A 17,706-nucleotide genomic window follows, 5' to 3' on the forward strand; every position below is an offset into this window, starting at 1 on the left:
CCGTGCATCGGCGCCCGTGTCCAGGGCAGCCGCTCCGCCACCTCAGTCGAGGCCACAGCCGTGGCCGTCACCGCCTCCCGCAGCCGTCGTCGCCTTCGCCCGGGATCTCGACCGCTGGAAAGCGTGGGCCGTCGACCACGCCCCCTAGGTCCAGAGCGAACCTCCATTGGCAGCTGAGACGGCGGCGCGACCTAGCGATTGGTCAAGGTAAACGCCAATCGTCAAGTGGCGGGAACCGCTCGGGCGGCGCCTGCGCAGACTGAGGGAGAGGGAGCGAGGGCGTGGGCGCAGGCGCAGTAAGGCCAGGCTCTGCACGGGGCGGGTGTGGTTGCGATACTAGAGAGAAGGCTGTGGGTTAGCGAAGTGCAAGGAGGAGGGGGCAGGGTGGACGGGTTCTTTCTGCCCCGACGGAGCCCAGCCAGGGGCTTGGGGCGGATTAGGAGCCCAGGCAGCCTGGCACCTAGCTTTTGGGAGAAGAGATTTCTTTCAAAAAGACGGCTCAAACCCTGCCTTGTGCTAGAGACCCTTCCTGGGTCTCCGGGCAGCCAGTCTCTTCCCCTCTGGAATTCCTGGATCCCAAGAGCTCGCTGCCCCATTGGCATGTAAGCTCCTCGAGGGCAGGCATGGCCTTTGCCTTAAGCATGCCCCATTGGCATGTAAGCTCCTCGAGGGCAGGCATGGCCTTTGCCTTAAGCATTTCCCTGGTGTCTGGAGCGTAGTCCGGAAGAACTTAATAAATACCTAACAAATAAAGATGGGCTTTGGGGAAGGCAAATGCTAAGTGGGAGTCGGCTCCCCCTGAGGGAGAGATGAGGACACGGCCAAGACCATCGGGAAAGAGCGCCCGGAGGGAAAAGGTTTTGTCCAAAGGAGCAATGTGGATGCGCGGGGATCTTCAACCGAGGCTGTAAAATCCTCTTTGGGGAATTGCTAAGGCTCAGAATGGCTGAGGCTGGAAGGGAAACGCGGACCAGGAGAAAAGTAGTTAGTGCTGCTGCTGCTGCTGCCCTGGTTGCAACCAAAACGGGAGGAAAAGCATCAAAGGAGAATTGAGAGCTTTGCTGGGGATGGGTGGTAGGACATCCAGCTAGAGAGAAAGGGCAAAGCTCTGTGTTTTCCTGGCAAAGAATGACCTTTAGGCTAGGGACAATAGAGCAAAAAGGACTCCCCGAGTTGATATCCCCATAAGAAGGCTGTAAGGGAATGCCTAGCTTTCCTGGATGACGTCAAGTCCTTGGCCCAAAGAACTTCAGCTTTCCCTCATGAGAACTGGCAGCTGTGAAGGTTAAGCCATCGCCAGGGATGTTGGAAAGATCACGGTCAATGGGAGAAGTCCCCCAAGATAGGAGAAGAGCAAATGTGTTAATTTTCTGAAAAAGGAAGAAAACAGTCTGCAGATTATAGGCCAGTGAGCTTAGCTTCTATTCTCAGGCAAACTCTTTAACAAATTGTTAAAAGAGACAAATTGAGGATCTGCTGGATTTTCCAAGCAGATCATGCCAAGCTAACCTCATTTCCTTTTTTGACAGGATTACTAAACTAGGGGAGAGAGTTTACTTAGACTTTAAAACCCTCAGCTTCTGCCTTCATATCAGTTGGAAGACAAGAGCTTTGGCATGCAGGTTAAGTGACTTGCCCAGAGTCACACCCATCTAGGAAGTATTTGAGGCCAAATCTGAGCCCAGGCCCTCCTGACTCCGGTAGCACAGTGGCTCACTATCCACTGTGCCACCTAGCTGCCCCTAGCTTACCGAGATTTTAACAAAGCTGATAAAGTATCTCACACTTTTCTTGTGGGTGAGAACGTAATGCAATCAGATTCTTCTAACCAAGTCAGATTGGTCTGACTTCAAGGGAAAGTCGTTAACATCACTGGCAGGAGATTTCCAAGAGTATCTGCCCCTATGTTGTTTAACAGTTTTGATCAGGGGCTTTTGTGGAAGGCAAAAAGCTAGAAGGGATGGCTAAAACAATGCAGGTCAAGCCCGCCCAAGGACTGAGCCTTGGTATAAAGAAACCCAAACTGTTCTCCCTCCTAGGATGCTCAGCACCAAGTATATGGCAATATAGCGTCAGGAAACACAAAACATGTCACTAGGGTTCCGCCAAACCCAAGCGGGCTTGGGCTAGCAGTGAAAGGGCCACCGGACTGGTCCTTCTTGCCATCAGGGGCTCACTAGGAGTCTGGGAGGCAGAGAGGGGCAGATTTGGGCTCACGGTAGGTAAGCACTTCTAACACCAAACTGCCCCAAAGTGGAATGTGTAATAAGGCAAGTGGAGACAGGATGACCCCTCGGAGAGGAGGTTGTAGGGGGCTTTTCATTCAGGTCCAGCTTGGACTGCATCACTCTTAAGGCTCTGGCAGCCCTTGCCATCATCATCTTCTCTCTGCTCCCCCAAAAGTATCAAAGGCAGATGGAGTTTATTTTTGCTTCCAACCCCCTCAGCTCCTTTGTCTGTTTGGAAACAGGAGGTAAAGCTCATTGCATCATCGATTTAGACCTTGAAGGCTATAGATTCCAGCCCTCCCCTGTTTTTTTAATTGATGAAGAAACTGAGGCAAGAGTTAAAGTGACTTGTCTAGGGCCCCATTCCTAGATGGGATTTGAACCCAGGTCTTCGTGATTCTAAGTCCGACATACTATCTCCTACACCACACTGCCTCTGATACTCAGCCCATGTAGAAAAAGTGACTTGTTCAGGGTCACACAGTTACAAAGTGTCTGTGTCCAGGGCCATTGACTGCAGAGCTAGTAATTTTCCTGTTGCACTCTGTCCCCTGTTCAGTTTGAGATCACAATTTTTATTCCACAAATTTGAGGATTTTAAAAAGCTAAAAAAATAAAATTTTAAACCCTTACCTTCTGACTTGGAATCAATCCTGTGTATTGGTTCCAAGGCAGAAGAGTGATAAGGGCTAGGCAATGGGGGAGAAGTGACTTGCCCAGGGTCACACAGCAAAAGTTTTTTTTTTTTTTTAACTACTCAGAAAATGAAAAAACAAAAACAACAAAACAAAGAAACCAGAAAAGCCAATGGTCTTTCTTTGCCTTGCTGAGCTAAGTCCCAACAGCATTCCAGGGTGACTCCATCCTTCATTTTCATGAAGTTCCTCTAAAATGTGGCCCCTGTTTTTCACAAGAAGAAAGAGATGTACAAAAAGGAAAAGACTTTTTATCCAAGGTAGAGGCTGGGTACGACAGATCCAAAGACACATTTTTTATTAAACCTTTCTCTTCTGACTTAGAATTAAAACTGTGTATTGGTTCCAAGGCAGAAGAATGGCAAGGGCCAGGCGATGGAGGTGGAGTGACTTGCCCAGGGTCACATAGCTGAGAAGTGTCTCAGGTCAGATTTGAACCCAGGACCTACCAGTTTGGGTCCTGGCACCCAATCCAATCTGCATTCTTAACAATGAAAGGATCTTCTTTTCTGATCCCCAAAGTGTTTTCGCCACAACTTCCTGGCACTAAAAGTTGTCTGAGCATGCACGGCTAACACATGGATGTTTACTGATGTGGAAATTAGAAACGTCAAAGACTGAATAAAATTGACATTGATGGGGTGGCGAGAGCAGGGTCTTTCCCAAAGAACTGACAAGCTGGGGAAGCTCCGGGTGGGGCAAACTTCATTGCTTTAAGGGGAGCTGGCAGGGGCACGGCCCTGGCACTGGGGGCACCCCAGGGGATTTTGAGGGAGCGTTTGAGTTTGTTTGCTTGTCAGGGAAGGAGTAGACCAAAGGGCAGATGCTGTAGCGAATGGGCAGGTGCCACTTTTACCCATGATGCACCTTGTTCTCCCGGCCACGCAGTGTAAAATGGGATGCCAACGACACGTTAAACAACGCAGGGTAGCTCTAGGTCACTGCTGGTTAGTTCTGTGCGGGCCCACGAAGGAGAAAGTCCCGTGACCACAGAGTCTGTGCTGATTGGCCGGAGTTGCCCGTTCTCATAGCAACCCGTTCCTATGGCAACTCCCATCAAAAGGAGGCTGGATCTCTGAATCCGCAGGGAGCCAGCGGAATTATGGAGGAGGGAAGCCGATGGGCCGCCCTTGGAAGAAACCCTTTTGGCCTGTGCGGAAGGCTGATTGCGGAGACATCAGCAGCCACACGTTCCCTTTCTGTTTCCATTAGAGCAGAAAGCCCAACGCCTCAGTCTGGCTTTCCCTTTACTGGAGCTGTTCAGCTAAACTTGGTGCTAACGCCACCTGGAGGCTGCATTTGAGAAAGGTTCGCATTGCTCGCACTGATGTTCCCATTTCTTTAAGCCGTTTTTGGACGAGGAAGCGAGAGTATCGGCCCTGCCTCTGGAGTCAGTGGTCCTGGGTTAGAATCCTGCCTCTGAGCCCGCTCCTTCTGTGACTTCGGGCACGCCCTTCCCAACTCTCTGGGCCTCAGTGTTCCCATCTGTAAAATGAAGTCGTTGGTCCCATTCTCTGCCTGTGACTCCTGGGCCGTCTTCCAGCTCTAGATTGCCAGTCCTAGGAAAAGGGGCCACAAGATAAACTTGCCATGGCTCACAGGGCACATTTCCAGACTATCAGTCGAGTTCTTTTTCACTTTGGCCACCTGAGTCTGGGTACAAAAGTAGAGGCCAGTGCCAGAGCCTTTGAGGGGGCCCTGAAGAGCAAATGGGAGGGACTTGGGTGTTTCTAAAATGCTTTATAACCCCTACCCTGCCTTAGAATCAATACTATGTGTCGGTTCCAAGGCCGAAGAGCAGTCAGGGCTAGGCAATGGGGCCAAGTGACTTGCCCAGGGTCACACAGCTGGGAAGTGTCTGAAGTCAAATTTGAACCCAGGACTTTCTGTCTTTGGGCCTGGTTCACTTGTGTATTGTTAATGTGCTGCTCCAGACCATCTTCAGCCTTACCCATTGACTCATCTTCGGCTGCCCACAAAGTCCGTTGGTAACGACCCTGCCATCCCCCTCAAGCGATCATCCTCCTAGATGGCTCCTGTCCTTTCCTGCCCGGCCTCCTCACCTTCCCTCGCTTCTCCGCCCCTGGCCGTCCAGTTTCTCCAACCACCCCTTGACTGAAACGGCTTTCAAGTGGCCAACAATCTCTTCCGCGCTAAGCCCAGTGGTTGGTTCTGCCTCGGGTCTAATCCGTCTTGGCTGACCTCCCTGAAGCCCAGAAGCTTGGCCGGTCTTCCCTGGCTCTCCTCCTGCCCCTCTGATTTCCTTCTTAGTGTCCTTCACTGGACAGTCACAGGCGCCCGCTACCTGTTTAGGTGCCCCCAGGGCTAGTCTAGGTCATCCCTGGCCCTACGGTCTCTCCCTGGGTCTCACCGGCTCCCAAGGGTTCACGTAGGATCCCAATGCTGGGGACTCCCACGTCGTCATCCCTGGCTCTACGGTCTCTCCCTGGGTCTCACCGGCTCCCAAGGGTTCACGTAGGATCCCAATGCTGGGGACTCCCACGTCGTCATCCCTGGCTCTACGGTCTCTCCCTGGGTCTCACCGGCTCCCAGGGGTTCACGTAGGATCCCAATGCTGGGGACTCCCACGTCGTCATCCCTGGCTCTACGGTCTCTCCCTGGGTCTCACCGGCTCCCAAGGGTTCACAGGATCCCAATGCTGGGGACTCCCACGTCGTCATCCCTGGCTCTACGGTCTCTCCCTGGGTCTCACCGGCTCCCAAGGGTTCACGTAGGATCCCAATGCTGGGGACTCCCACGTCGTCATCCCTGGCTCTACGGTCTCTCCCTGGGTCTCACCGGCTCCCAGGGGTTCACGTAGGATCCCAATGCTGGGGACTCCCACGTCGTCATCCCTGGCTCTACGGTCTCTCCCTGGGTCTCACCGGCTCCCAAGGGTTCACAGGATCCCAATGCTGGGGACTCCCACGTCGTCATCCCTGGCTCTACGGTCTCTCCCTGGGTCTCACCGGCTCCCAAGCGTTCACAGGATCCCAATGCTGGGGACTCCCACGTCATCATCCCTGGCTCTACGGTCTCTCCCTGGGTCTCACCGGCTCCCAAAGGTTCACGTAGGATCCCAATGCTGGGGACTCCCACGTCGTCATCCCTGGCTCTACGGTCTCTCCCTGGGTCTCACCGGCTCCCAAGGGTTCACGTAGGATCCCAATGCTGGGGACTCCCACGTCGTCATCCCTGGCTCTACGGTCTCTCCCTGGGTCTCACCGGCTCCCAAGGGTTCACAGGATCCCAATGCTGGGGACTCCCACGTCGTCATCCCTGGCTCTACGGTCTCTCCCTGGGTCTCACCGGCTCCCAAGGGTTCACAGGATCCCAATGCTGGGGACTCCCACGTCTACATGTCCAGCCCTCGCATCACCCTTGGACTCAATCACCCACTGCTGACAGGCCATCCGGCTGGAGATCTCGCAGGCATTGAAAATCCAGTCCTTCCAAAGTGCTCTTGTTTCTTTCCCCCAAACTTGCCTTTTCCTCTTCGGGGCGCCGCCAGCACCCTGCTAAGCCACCCGGGTCCCTGGCCCGAGGCATCTTCACCTCTTCCTCCTTTCTCTCTCTGCGCCTTCACCATTTAATCAATTGCCACGTCTTGGGGGCTATTCTTTTACAGCCTCTCTTGTGCCCGCCATCTTTGTACCTGTCCCATCTCTCCATTTACAAGGCCATCCTCTGGTTCAGGCCCTCTTTGCCCCCTGCCAGGGCTTTTCCAGAAATCTCTTCATTAGTTGCCCTGCCCGTAGGCTCTTCCCTCTCCATCTTCTACCAGGCCGTTCAATGGACCCGAATGCCCAAGCGTGATCATGGCAGCCCCACCGAGCTGCTGGCAGAAGGCCAAGTGGAAGGAGGAGGACGAGACGTTGAATGTACCCAAGGAAGGAGCTGAGGTCTCACCAGCACAAGAGGAAGAGCCACTCAACCCCAAGCTCCCACTGACCATGCTCTCCGTGTCAGACAGTGCCAGCCACTCGGTTTGGCTCAAAGACTTGAGACTGTTGGGTAGAGAGAAAGGCATCAGAGGTGGAATCTGGAAGCAGAACACCATAGGGGTAAGAGTGCTGGGGCTAGAGTAGAGTCTGAGGATCTGGGTTCAAATCCTGGCTTTTCTACCTGAATGACCTTAGATAAGTCACTAATTTTTCAGGGCCTATAAAATGAAGGATTCCATCTAGCTCTAAATTCATGATTCAAGTGCTAATGCCTTCCTATTGCTTTTAGGATGAAACAAAACTGTTCTGGCGTCAGAAGGCCATTTTCTACAAGTTCCCTTTCTGGGCTAATTACACAGTATTCTCCTTAAAACTTTCCCATTGGACTGGATGATTTGCCATTTCTCATTGCAACCTTCTGTCTTGTTACCTTGCCATTGCAAAGGCTGTTTCCCATGCCAGGAATGCCCTCCCTCCTTCAGTGTTCACTTCCTGTGGCACCTTCCATATGGCCTCTCCTGTTCCCTTCCCTGCCAACTGCTTCCTATTTGTTCTGCACATATTTTTTTAACCGTCACATTCTCTTAGAATCAGTACTGTATATTGCTTCCAAGGCAGAAGAGCAGTCAGGGCTAGGCAATGGGGGTTAATGACTTGCCCAGGGTCACACAGCTGGGAAGTGTCTGAGGCCATATTTGAACCCATGACCTCCCATCTCTGGGCCTGACTCTCAATCCACTGAGCTACCCAGCTGCCCCCCCCCCAATATTTTAAAAAGAATCACATCCAAGGTTGGCAGGGCTATGAGGGAAAAGGTTCCCTGATTTCTGCTGCTGGGGTTGCCCGCAGGAAAGGTTCAAGAGGCACGTGGCAATGACATGGATTGTAGCTTCTGAACCAAGGATTTCATGCCTGGGAATCCATCCCTCAAGCAATGGAAATTGGACCTTTTGGTACAAAAAAACTCCTAAGTGCTCAGCAAATCAATCACAAATAATCTCAGTGTCTAACCACTGCAACGTGACTCAATAAGAAGCTAGTAATGGTACGCCAACAAAGGTCCGCAGAGTTTCTCCAGGAAAGCAGAGCACTCGGATAGGAGGCTGCAGTGCTGGATGAGACTCCGGAGAGTCCCTGAGACAGCCAAGAGAGCGAATCGGTCAATTCAGATCATTCACAGCACAGCTCAACACTGAAGCCTAATACGTTGGCCACATACCAAGAAAGCAGGATCCATGGCAAGGGACATTGTTGCTGGGAAAGATCGAAGGCAATGGCAGAGGATGAGAGGGGTAGAAGTGATGAAAGTGAGCCTGGATCCAGCGGGAGATGGTGGAGGAGAGAAGAGCCTGCTAAACTCTGGTCCAGGGGCTCACGAAGAATCTGACAAGACTGAATGATTGAACCATAACAACGAAATACCAACCCATCAGGCAACATGAAGCCCCTCCTAGGTGCCAGGCACTCACTGAGCACTGAATCTTATGGTGGTGCCCGAAATCATGGCCCATAATGCCAAGTAAACTGAAACCAAAGAAAAGGAAGGTAAACAGGATGGAAGGGAGCAGAAAACACAGTGGAAAGAACCCTGTTTCTGGATCCCTAGGATCTGAGTTTGAATCTCATGACTGATGATTACCTGTGTGATCTTGGGCTCTCTCTTGGAGCTTTGGTTTTCATCATCTGTCAAATGAGGGGATTGGGCTAGATGGCCTCTGGGTCCCTTCCAGCTCTAGACTGAGGGACAACCCACTGCCATCTTTCTTAAAGGAAACATGATACAGCAGAAAATAGGGTAGTTTTGGAATCTGAGGACCTGAGTTCAAATCCCAGTTCTGTCATTTACTAGCTGGGGGACCACTATAGCCAAGACATTTAACTTCCCTGATCCTCCCATTTTCTCAGCTTTAAAATAATGCATGTGGGGTTGATGACTTCCAGGACACTTCTAGCTTTAAAATCTATGATCTCAGAATCAAATTCCTGTTTATTCTGGCCATTCTCCCTTGTTAGAAACTCCGGGAGTTACGTAAAATTTTATCTTTTTTATATTTATTCGATTTATGGTTTTGTTGGCAATTAATAAGTTTGAAATGGTTAAAAATACTTGGGGAGACATTTTTAAAAAGGTACGATCTCAGACATGTTAAGAGCTCTCAGCGCGGGAAACATCCTACACCAGCACAGATTGTAACCCCTCTGTCTCATTGATAAGTCCCAGGGGATGTGATGGCACGAGGCACATAGATCTTATGGGACACAACGCTAAAGAATCTCTGAGGTGGGATTGGAACCCAGGACTTCCTGACTTCAAGTCTAGCCACTACATCATGTTGTCTTTCTGAAGAAAAAAAGGAAAACTATATTTGTAGGAAATGGGTATAATGCAATCTAAGTTCAATTATTAGCCCCAAAAGGTGTTATTTTTGTAAACACAATTATAGGGTCATAGATTCTGATCTGGAAAGGACTTTAGAAGCCATCCAGTCCCCTGCTCATTCCACAGAGGAAGAAAATGAGGTAGAGATGAATGACTTGCCCACTGTCACACAGCTAGCAAATGTCTGAAGGCAGGAGCTGAACCAGTGACCCATCTTGTTCCTTTATAAACCAATCTCTCTCTCTCTCTTCCTATCTCTTTCTCCCTCCCTCTCTGTCTCTCTCCCTACCTCCCTCCCTCTTTCCTTCTCTCTGTCTGTCTGTCTGTCTGTCTGTCTCTCTTTCTATCTCTCTCCCTCTCTCTCTGTCGATCTGTCTCTCCCTCTCTGTCTGTCTGTCTGTCTGTCTCTCTCCCTCTCTGTCTGTCTGTCTGTCTGTCTCTCTCCCTCTCTGTCTGTCTGTCTCTTTCCCCCTCTCCCTTTAAATCACAAACTTTGAAACCCAAACATCTTGTTGACATTTTCGGCAAAGGAAGAGAAGGGTTTCAGGACCAAATACTGTAAGCAAACAGCCCACAATGCCAGAGTTTTCGTCTGAACCTTCAGGCCTAACGTCTCCAAGGCTGGTTTTGGCCTTGGAAACCTGTGTAGACTCCTATTAGGCAAATCCTCTATTCTTATGACAACCGGTAAAACAAAGGAAGATAATAATATAAATACGGTATTGTTTTATTTTTTCAACATTGCAATTTCCTTTTTAAATTGTTTTGCAACATGACATCCTTTAAAAGAAGTTAACTTCGATTCCCAATATAAGGATTAAATAAGACAAATCAAAAGCTGTCGTCTTCAGTGAAGCTACTGCCCATTGACTCGGAAAGAAAATATTCTTATGACTGAACGGAAGCAAAAAAATCCTTTCGAAAGCCTTCCTTTTTGTCTGTGAAGAGTCTCGTAAGGTCACTTTTGCTCGGACGCTGACCGTCATCTTCTCTCGTGTCCAGTGAAGGAGTTTTGCTTGTAATGGCTTATGGCTCCACAGTGCTTTGTGTATAAAAAGCGTAGAATTAGGCTAAAACTACTCAAGTCACTCTCCTCGGAGATCGGGTTATCGTCCTTCCTTCCCGATTTTCAGCAAGACGCAGTCCAAAGAGAAGTCGAGTCTTCATCCTCCCTCGGAACGCCATTGTAAATGCCTCCCAAGACCACGGCCAATGTGCTTCTTCTGGGGACCCGGTGGCGGTGGCGGACGGGGAGGAGCGGCAGCGGGAGCCGCAGCGGGACCAGTCTGTGGGTGCGTGTGCGTGTGCGTGTGCGCGTGGGCGAGGGGCGTTTTCTCCTCTGGAAGGTGTGGGACGAAGCAGCATCTCGGAGAACCCTTCTGCGCCGTGCTCACTGCTGGGACAAGAGCGCGCTGCGATTGGCTTTCATCTTCTCCAGGCGTTTGACCAAGTGGCCGTTGCTCACCTCCAGCTCCTCGGTTTTATCGAGTGCCGAGCGGAGCTGAAAGAGAGAGAAAAGGATGCTGAGATGGACCGTCCGCTGCTGACTGCCCAGCCTCTTCCCCATCTCCCTCGGCCACTCCCCAAGGGCCCAGGACGCCCTGACCAACTCTCTCCTCCATTCCACCCCAGAGGCAATCTGTGCCCACAGGGAATTCTCAGAGCTAAACGGGGACAGACGGTGAGCAGGACTGGCCAAAGCCTGCCTCGGAAAGAGACCAGGGACGCCTCTGGGCCGCTGAGGGAGATGGTCTTCCCAAGGGTCCACAGCGGAGGCTCTCACGGCTTCAGCCAACAGTCACAGGGCTGCAGCATACGTCTGAGCCGGCCATCTCCAGTGACTCCCTGGCACTGCCTGGCACTTGGAGCCCCCGGTGCCTCTGCGGCTCTCCCCTGGAGGAGGCCCTTCCTCCTCGCCTCCACCTCCCAGAGGCCTTGGCTCATGCATCAGCTTCAGTACGAAGCTGCTCCAGACCCTCCAACAGTTCCTTGGTCCTTGTCTACACTAGTGCTTGTCAGGCGGACTCCCCAAGAGATGTCACCGCTCGGCCCCTTCCACTATTGCCTTTGTTCCAATGAATCACTGCTGATGCCTCAATCTGGGCCATGAAGCCCCCTCTGCCTGGATGTCTGCAAGGCCGTCTGCATTGAGCTGGGGAGCCCCGGGTCTGGTCGCTGAGTACCCTGCGCAGTACGATCACAGACTGCACCGGCAGATGGGGAGCCCCCTGCCCCGATGATATCTGAGTTCTGCCCCCCCCCCCCCAGTTGTGCTTGGAGGCATCCTAACTGCCCTTCCTTGGTCGGTGAGCCAATCAACAAGCGTTCAACCTTTTTTGTGTGCCAGGCACTGAAACAACGAAGACCCCTGACCCCCCACCCAGGCTCTCACCTCTCTTTGGAGTTTGCGTTTCTCTGCCTTCAGCTCATCCTCCACTCGCTCTGCGTTCTCAGCAGCTGACTTGTAGCGCGATACTTGACCCTCTAACCGAATTACCTGAAGGGAAAAAGCCACCCCAGGTAAGTCAAGGCACCCAGGGAGGATCAGAGCATGTGTGTCTATCTATGAGCTCTGTTTATTCAAAGCCCGTTTACCTTCCCTCGTAGTGTCCATGCCATGGAGAGCTCCAGGGCAGGAGAGCAGTCAGGGCTGGGCCACAGGGGTCCAGTGACTGGCCCAGGGTCACCTGGCTAGGAAGGGTCTGAGTCCAGATTAGAACCCAGGACCTCCCATCTCCAGGGTCGGCTCTCTATCCACTGAGCCCCCCAGCCCCCCTTATTTTCTAGATGTAGCAGGGGCCCAGGTTGGTCAAAGGACAGTCGGGGTTCCCTAAGAACAGGGGCCAAGGAGGTGGCCTGGGGGAAAGAGAGAAGGCCTTGCATCTGGTCTGAGCTATGGGGACAGGAAATGTGTTCTTAAACATTTCCTGGCTGTTTCCTATTTGTTTCATTCGTAGAAAGTCTTTGGAGCTGGGCAGCCTCATCTGGCTAACACTCGGGTGGTGGTGCTGGGGGTGGGGGGTGGGGGGACACGACACATTTGCTTGGAGTCAGCCTTGGCCCAGCTCCACTCTGGTGGCCTTGTGTCCTGGGGCCCTGACACCTGGCGGCATTTCGGAGAGGCCACAGGGAGATGGGCCCGGGAAGGGTGCGGATCTGGGCTGGTGGAGGATGATGCCAGGCTGTTGTCCAAAGACTCCGTGACTTTAAAAGGTCAGTCACTGGTTTAAAATTCAAGCCTGATGGCATGGAGTAAAGGAATCCATGGAGGGTTGGTGAAGGATCAGGGATTCCCTCCTGGGACCCAGGGGTGACCTGGCATCCCTATCCTTCCCCAGGGGAGCAGCTCCCCACTCTGGCTCTGGGAAGGGCCTTTACTGCTAAAACATCCTCAAAGGAAGAGAAGCTGGCTCTCTTCCCTCTGTGTGGCCCTGACCACTTTCACGCAGCCACACACACATACGTTCTGCTCTAATGCTGTGATCTCCTGCTCCGATTTGGCGAGTTTAAATTTGAGGTCACTGATCTGTCTGTTGGCATCTCCTACAGGAAAAGAGAAAAAAACCGAGTGAACCTTCTTGAACCCTCACTCTTTCCTGGAGGTCACACTTCTGTTTCTTGGTCAGTGGACCCGGATCTCTGATTCTATCACCTGGCAGACCCTGAGAATCAGCTTGTTCTTCAGCTAGCAGGAGGCTCAGAGGCCAGCTGGGGAAAGGGAGGCCAAGGTTAGGGTATGGGATATGGGATAAATTTGTCATTTCCTTCACCAGATCATTTAACAGATGAGGAAACCGAGGGAGACAGGGAGAAGTGACTGGCCCAGGGTCACACAACTAGTAAGTGTCTGAGGCTGGATTTGAATTTCGGAAGAGGAATCTTCCTGACTTGAAATCTGGTTCTTGTGACCAACCACAGGGGTTTTCTTTCTCAAACCCCTTCCCACTTTTAGCAACATAATGTGTGGGAAAATGCCACTCACACACTCAGCCAGCATAGTAAGGGCTGATGTTCTGAATCAGATTTCAGGCCCCTGGATGGAATTTGAATTTTTAAAAAGCCTCACAAAACCAAAGTGCTTCCCTTTAGTCTTTAAGAACAAAAACAAAAATGAAAACACCTTTACTTTCTGCCTTAGAATCAATACTATGTATTGTTTCCAAGGCACAAGAGCAGGAAGAGCCAGCATCACATAACTATTGTCTGAGACAAAATCTGAACCCAGGACTTCACATATCTAGGTCTGGGGCACAATCCACTGAGTCAGCTACCTGCTCCCAAACATCCTCTGATTATGTTCCATTAACGGTAGGCAGAATGAACATATTTTTCCATATAAAAACTGGGTCACACAGTATGAAAAAAGGGTTGTGTGTCCCCTAATTGGGGTGTGTGTGTGGGGGTTTCCATAGGTTTCACCGAACCCTTTGGCCCTGACTTCACAGGGCCTACCTATAGATTTTCAGTAGGGAAGATGTGTTTATTAAATAACGATATTGCAGGGTTCTTCCCACTATGCGAGGTTCCAGTACCAACTCATTAATGTTAGACATCATAAGGGATTTACACAATAAGATAGAGATAGCTTTAAGAAGGGGACCCCTTAATTTGAGGAGGAACCTGTGGCTGTTTGAAAAAAGTTTGAAAAAAATAGTGAAGCAATTTGACCCTGATTATTTAGATTTTGAAATTATACTTGATGAACTATTGATGAAATGGGTCAATTGAAAATCCAAATTGGGAAAATAATTCAGAAAAAGGTTATGGATGGCTGCTCAGACAGTTCTGGCACCTGGACTAAGTTTGAGCAGATGAGACAGGAAAGTGGAGAAACACCCTCAGCCTTTCTGGATAGGCTTAAAGACCTAGATGAAAGGTAAGTTGGACTTGACATCTCCAAACAACGTGATGAGAGACATTTACGTAGACAATTCGCTAAGAATGCCTGCACAGTGGTGAGGAATTATTTCAAACAATAATATATGTTTTGGAATGAAATGGAAACAGATGAAATAAGGTAAGTGGCAGGTTATATATATATGTGTGTATCTGTGTGTGTGTGTGTGTGTGTGTGTGTGTGTGTATGATGCAGATAAAGAAAAACACAAAGACAGGAATAATGAATTAGTTGAAGAATTGAGTCAAGAAATAAAAGAGCTAAAGTTAAAACTTAACACAGTGGAAAAACAGGAAAAAATTGTAGCTGCATTGAGAAAATATAGGCCACTGAGGCAATTCACTAGTCCACAAAGAAATTACAATGATCAAGGCCCAAGGTGCTACATGTGTGGCTGCAGGGGACACCTAATGAGGGATTGTAGATCCTGGGGACAAATTTTCAGGCAAAATGCTACTTCCTGAATAATTTTAGGAACAATGGAAATTTTTATAGGGGAAACCGATACAACAATGGGTTTAGAAATGAAGGCAACCAAGGCAATGGGCACAATGGATTTAGATACAATGATAGAAGAAGCGGATTTCCAAATGCATATAATTACCAGGATAGATGCAATACCCAAGGCAATGACCAGGCTGAAGTAATGCAAATGTATTAAAAAATGGTGGCTGTCCTAAGTATTCACAAGTTGTCAGTGGTTATATCCAGAAGCAAGAATCCCAGAAAGCTCTATTTGGTGATACCACAATAGCAGAATATATAAGAAAATTACAAATAAGAATCAAAGAGCTGTAAGAACTGGGAGTAATAGTACAAGCAGGACCGATAGACTTTATACTGCATAACATAAATCCTGATGATACCATATATATTAAGAATTTAATAGAGCAGGAGGTACAGAACCAGCCTGGGAAGGTCTGTATCAAGTATTGTTAACAACACCCATTGCTATAAAGATATCCAAAAAAGCTTTTTGGATTCATTGCACACATGTGAAGAAAGTGTCATGGAGAGAAGAAACTAATAACAATTGAATGTTCTTCAGGTGAAGATGGTAATCTAGAGTGAGGAGATGAAGATCAACACAATGGCAGGACTGTAATGGACAAGGACAACCATAAAAATGACAACAGAATAAAGACGACTACTACACAACAATAATGTCAACACAATTGGACAACAGTATTGCTATGAACACTATTTCAAGGACACAAAGAACAAAGATCACTACAACTAAGAAGACTGAAGATTGAAGACTGGATTTCTAAAGACACTAAACTGTGTATTTGAATGGAAAAGGTTTGAATCTTGTTACAATTAGAGATTTGTATGTGAAGATATATGGTAAGTATAAAGTTTAGGGGTTAAGAATAATTCTTATTAATATAATACACAGAATGTTAAATAGGGATGTTAAAAGGTTCTAAGTAGTTACTACATATAATAATGCATAAAATTGTAAAAGATAACAATTTAAATATAAAAGTAAATTAATTCATAAGCATTTTATATCCTCCTTAAAGAGGTTTATTTTTTCTGCTCACCACAGGGGGGATTTTTATATCTTCCTAAAAGGTAGCTTCAAAGGAGAATTTTTGTCTTTTTTTAAAGGAAACCTTAGAAGGAGGGTCCTTTTTACCCATCTCAGGGGGGTATGTGTACATATCATGTAGATTTTGTATGTTTTTGTATAATAGTTTTCTTGCAAGGTTTTTGGTTTTTATAGTGTTGCGAGTTGAATTTGAATTATCCTTTAGATAGATTTTTCTGTAGTAGAATAGTTTGTTTTTCTTTCTATAGTGTTGTAAGATGATTAGATATTTTTACCCTTGGATAGATTTTTCTTGTAATAGAATAGTTACAAGTTTGGTTTGTTTTTACTTACATCGTTTGTGTAAGGTGAATTCTAAAGTATTATTTTAGATAGAATTTTGTTTTGTGTATAGGGTATAGGGTAAAAGTGTTATTTTGTTGTTTTGTTATTGCAATTATTTGCATTTGACTTATGTAACTTGAATGTGATTTGCAGTTTTGCAAGAATTTTCCTATTTTCTCACAGTCTGTCCTCTTTATCTCTAGCATAGTTTAGAGTTTAGAAATAGGCTAGTATTAGTTATTCTATAGAATAAATTTAAGGTAAGCTCTGTTTGGGGAGAAATTTCTCCCAAATTGAGCTCAGGGGGGAAATGTAGAGGGTAATTAATTAGTAAGTAAATAGTTATTCTAGAATTCTAGAAGTGAGGTTTCAGTCTAAAGATGAAGTTGTGAAGTTTCCGGGGATCCTTGGAAAATTTTAGTGGTAGATTAGCTTGGATAACATCTTGATATCTAAGAAGGTTGGAAGTGACCAATCGGAGAGAAGAGTGCGGGGTGCAGTTCTCCGGGTCTCCACTGGGGGGGGGCGGGGCAGCAGAGAACAACTGCTGGGAGAATACTGACAGGCTTGAATTAATCTCTAGTTCAATAAAGAAGCAGCTGGGGATTTTCTATAAATATTTAAGACCATTTATAAGTAGCATAGTCTAGTAAGTGTAGATATTATATTTATTAGATGGAGAGGAAGTCAGGCTAACCGTGATTTATCATGGAAGAAGACGTCTTGCGAGAGATAGATCGGGATCGGGGGTTTGGGTTAGATACCTTTTAGTTTCGGGATTATATCTCCGAATTCAATATCTCTATATTTTCCTCTTAGTAGTTATGAGAAATGGCATTTTTACATAACTGGTCTCCAGTCGATTTCCTCAATGGCTAGTCTGAATGTTCCCTCAACTGCCATCAACAGAATCTCCCCATAAGCAATAGCCTATCAGTAACTATTGATAAGAATTAATAATAGACCAATTTCTAACACAAGTGGGTGATCCTGACTTTTCTTCTGCTTGGCACATGCCATCTCTTATGATTACTTACATTTTATCAAATTGGTTGGCTGGCTTAATTTGGTTACTCTTTGCTAACACAAGGGTACCCTCAGGATGTGCCTATGGTTTGGAGTTGTTCTTGGAAAACAAGAGCTTCCTATCCATACAGGTTTGGATGGCCAACCCTTTTCTTGGGGGTTCTTTTTAGACATCCCAGCCCTTTCTTGAGAGGCCTGGCATTCCCTTTTAAAATCTCCTGAACTCCAAATGCACAGAAGATGGTTTTGCTAAAGAAGAAATGTTATTTACTTTGTAGGTCAAGAACATGGATATCGGTTCCATTTTCCAAGATGGCGTCTTCAGATCTCGAAATTTCTAGCTTGCCGTTCTTCTGTCTCTCTTCCAGCTGTCCTTTTAGTTTTTTAATCTGAAAAACCCAAATCCATCCATTAATTTCCTTGAATCCAGTCTGGATCAATACACTTGGAATTCTATCAAAAAGATAAGAGAAATTTAGCATACGCCATCCAAAGCCAAATTGGACAATCTCCCCATGATACTACTTTATAGTTTTGCTGCCTGCTTTTATGGTGCTCGGTTCAATGATATAAGCTTGGAAAAACTCTAAAAAATGTATGGGTCTCACAATGTCTCTTTTATAAACAAACACCCACCAAAAGTCTTCTCCACATGCC

At 48.0% G+C, this 17,706-nt stretch overlaps 2 protein-coding genes and 1 long non-coding RNA gene across 16 annotated transcripts in view; 1 reads left to right on the forward strand and 2 right to left on the reverse strand.

Annotated features, from left to right (window-relative positions):
* RBM44 (RNA binding motif protein 44) overlaps positions 1-246 on the reverse strand; it is a 29,351-nt gene extending 29,105 nt beyond the window's left edge. The window contains exon 1 of the mRNA XM_056820016.1: positions 2-246. Within this exon, the coding sequence (XP_056675994.1) occupies positions 2-167 (166 nt within the window). The 5' untranslated portion in view covers positions 168-246. The remainder of the gene's footprint in view (position 1) is intronic.
* Positions 71-17,645, forward strand: LOC103098590 (uncharacterized). Of its 3 annotated transcripts, none has more exons than XR_008916894.1 (3): positions 71-207; positions 15,193-15,491; positions 17,328-17,645. It is a non-coding gene; the product is annotated as an uncharacterized LOC103098590 (long non-coding RNA). The 3 variants fall into 3 exon arrangements; XR_463549.3 differs by lacking the exon at positions 71-207 and adding an exon at positions 238-4,231; XR_008916895.1 differs by lacking the exon at positions 71-207 and adding an exon at positions 11,643-11,767.
* LRRFIP1 (LRR binding FLII interacting protein 1) overlaps positions 9,959-17,706 on the reverse strand; it is a 170,649-nt gene continuing 162,901 nt past the window's right edge. For all 12 annotated transcript variants that reach the window (XM_056820073.1, XM_056820067.1, XM_056820065.1 and 9 more), the window contains 4 exons: positions 17,321-17,438; positions 12,711-12,790; positions 11,640-11,744; positions 9,959-10,748 (listed from right to left, as the gene is read on the reverse strand). In XM_056820073.1, coding sequence (XP_056676051.1) covers positions 10,638-10,748; positions 11,640-11,744; positions 12,711-12,790; positions 17,321-17,438 — 414 coding nt within the window. In that variant the 3' untranslated portion in view covers positions 9,959-10,637. The remainder of the gene's footprint in view (positions 10,749-11,639; positions 11,745-12,710; positions 12,791-17,320; positions 17,439-17,706) is intronic.

The sequence above is a fragment of the Monodelphis domestica genome, chromosome 2, assembly GCF_027887165.1.
Source record: "Monodelphis domestica isolate mMonDom1 chromosome 2, mMonDom1.pri, whole genome shotgun sequence".
NCBI lineage: Eukaryota > Metazoa > Chordata > Mammalia > Didelphimorphia > Didelphidae > Monodelphis > Monodelphis domestica.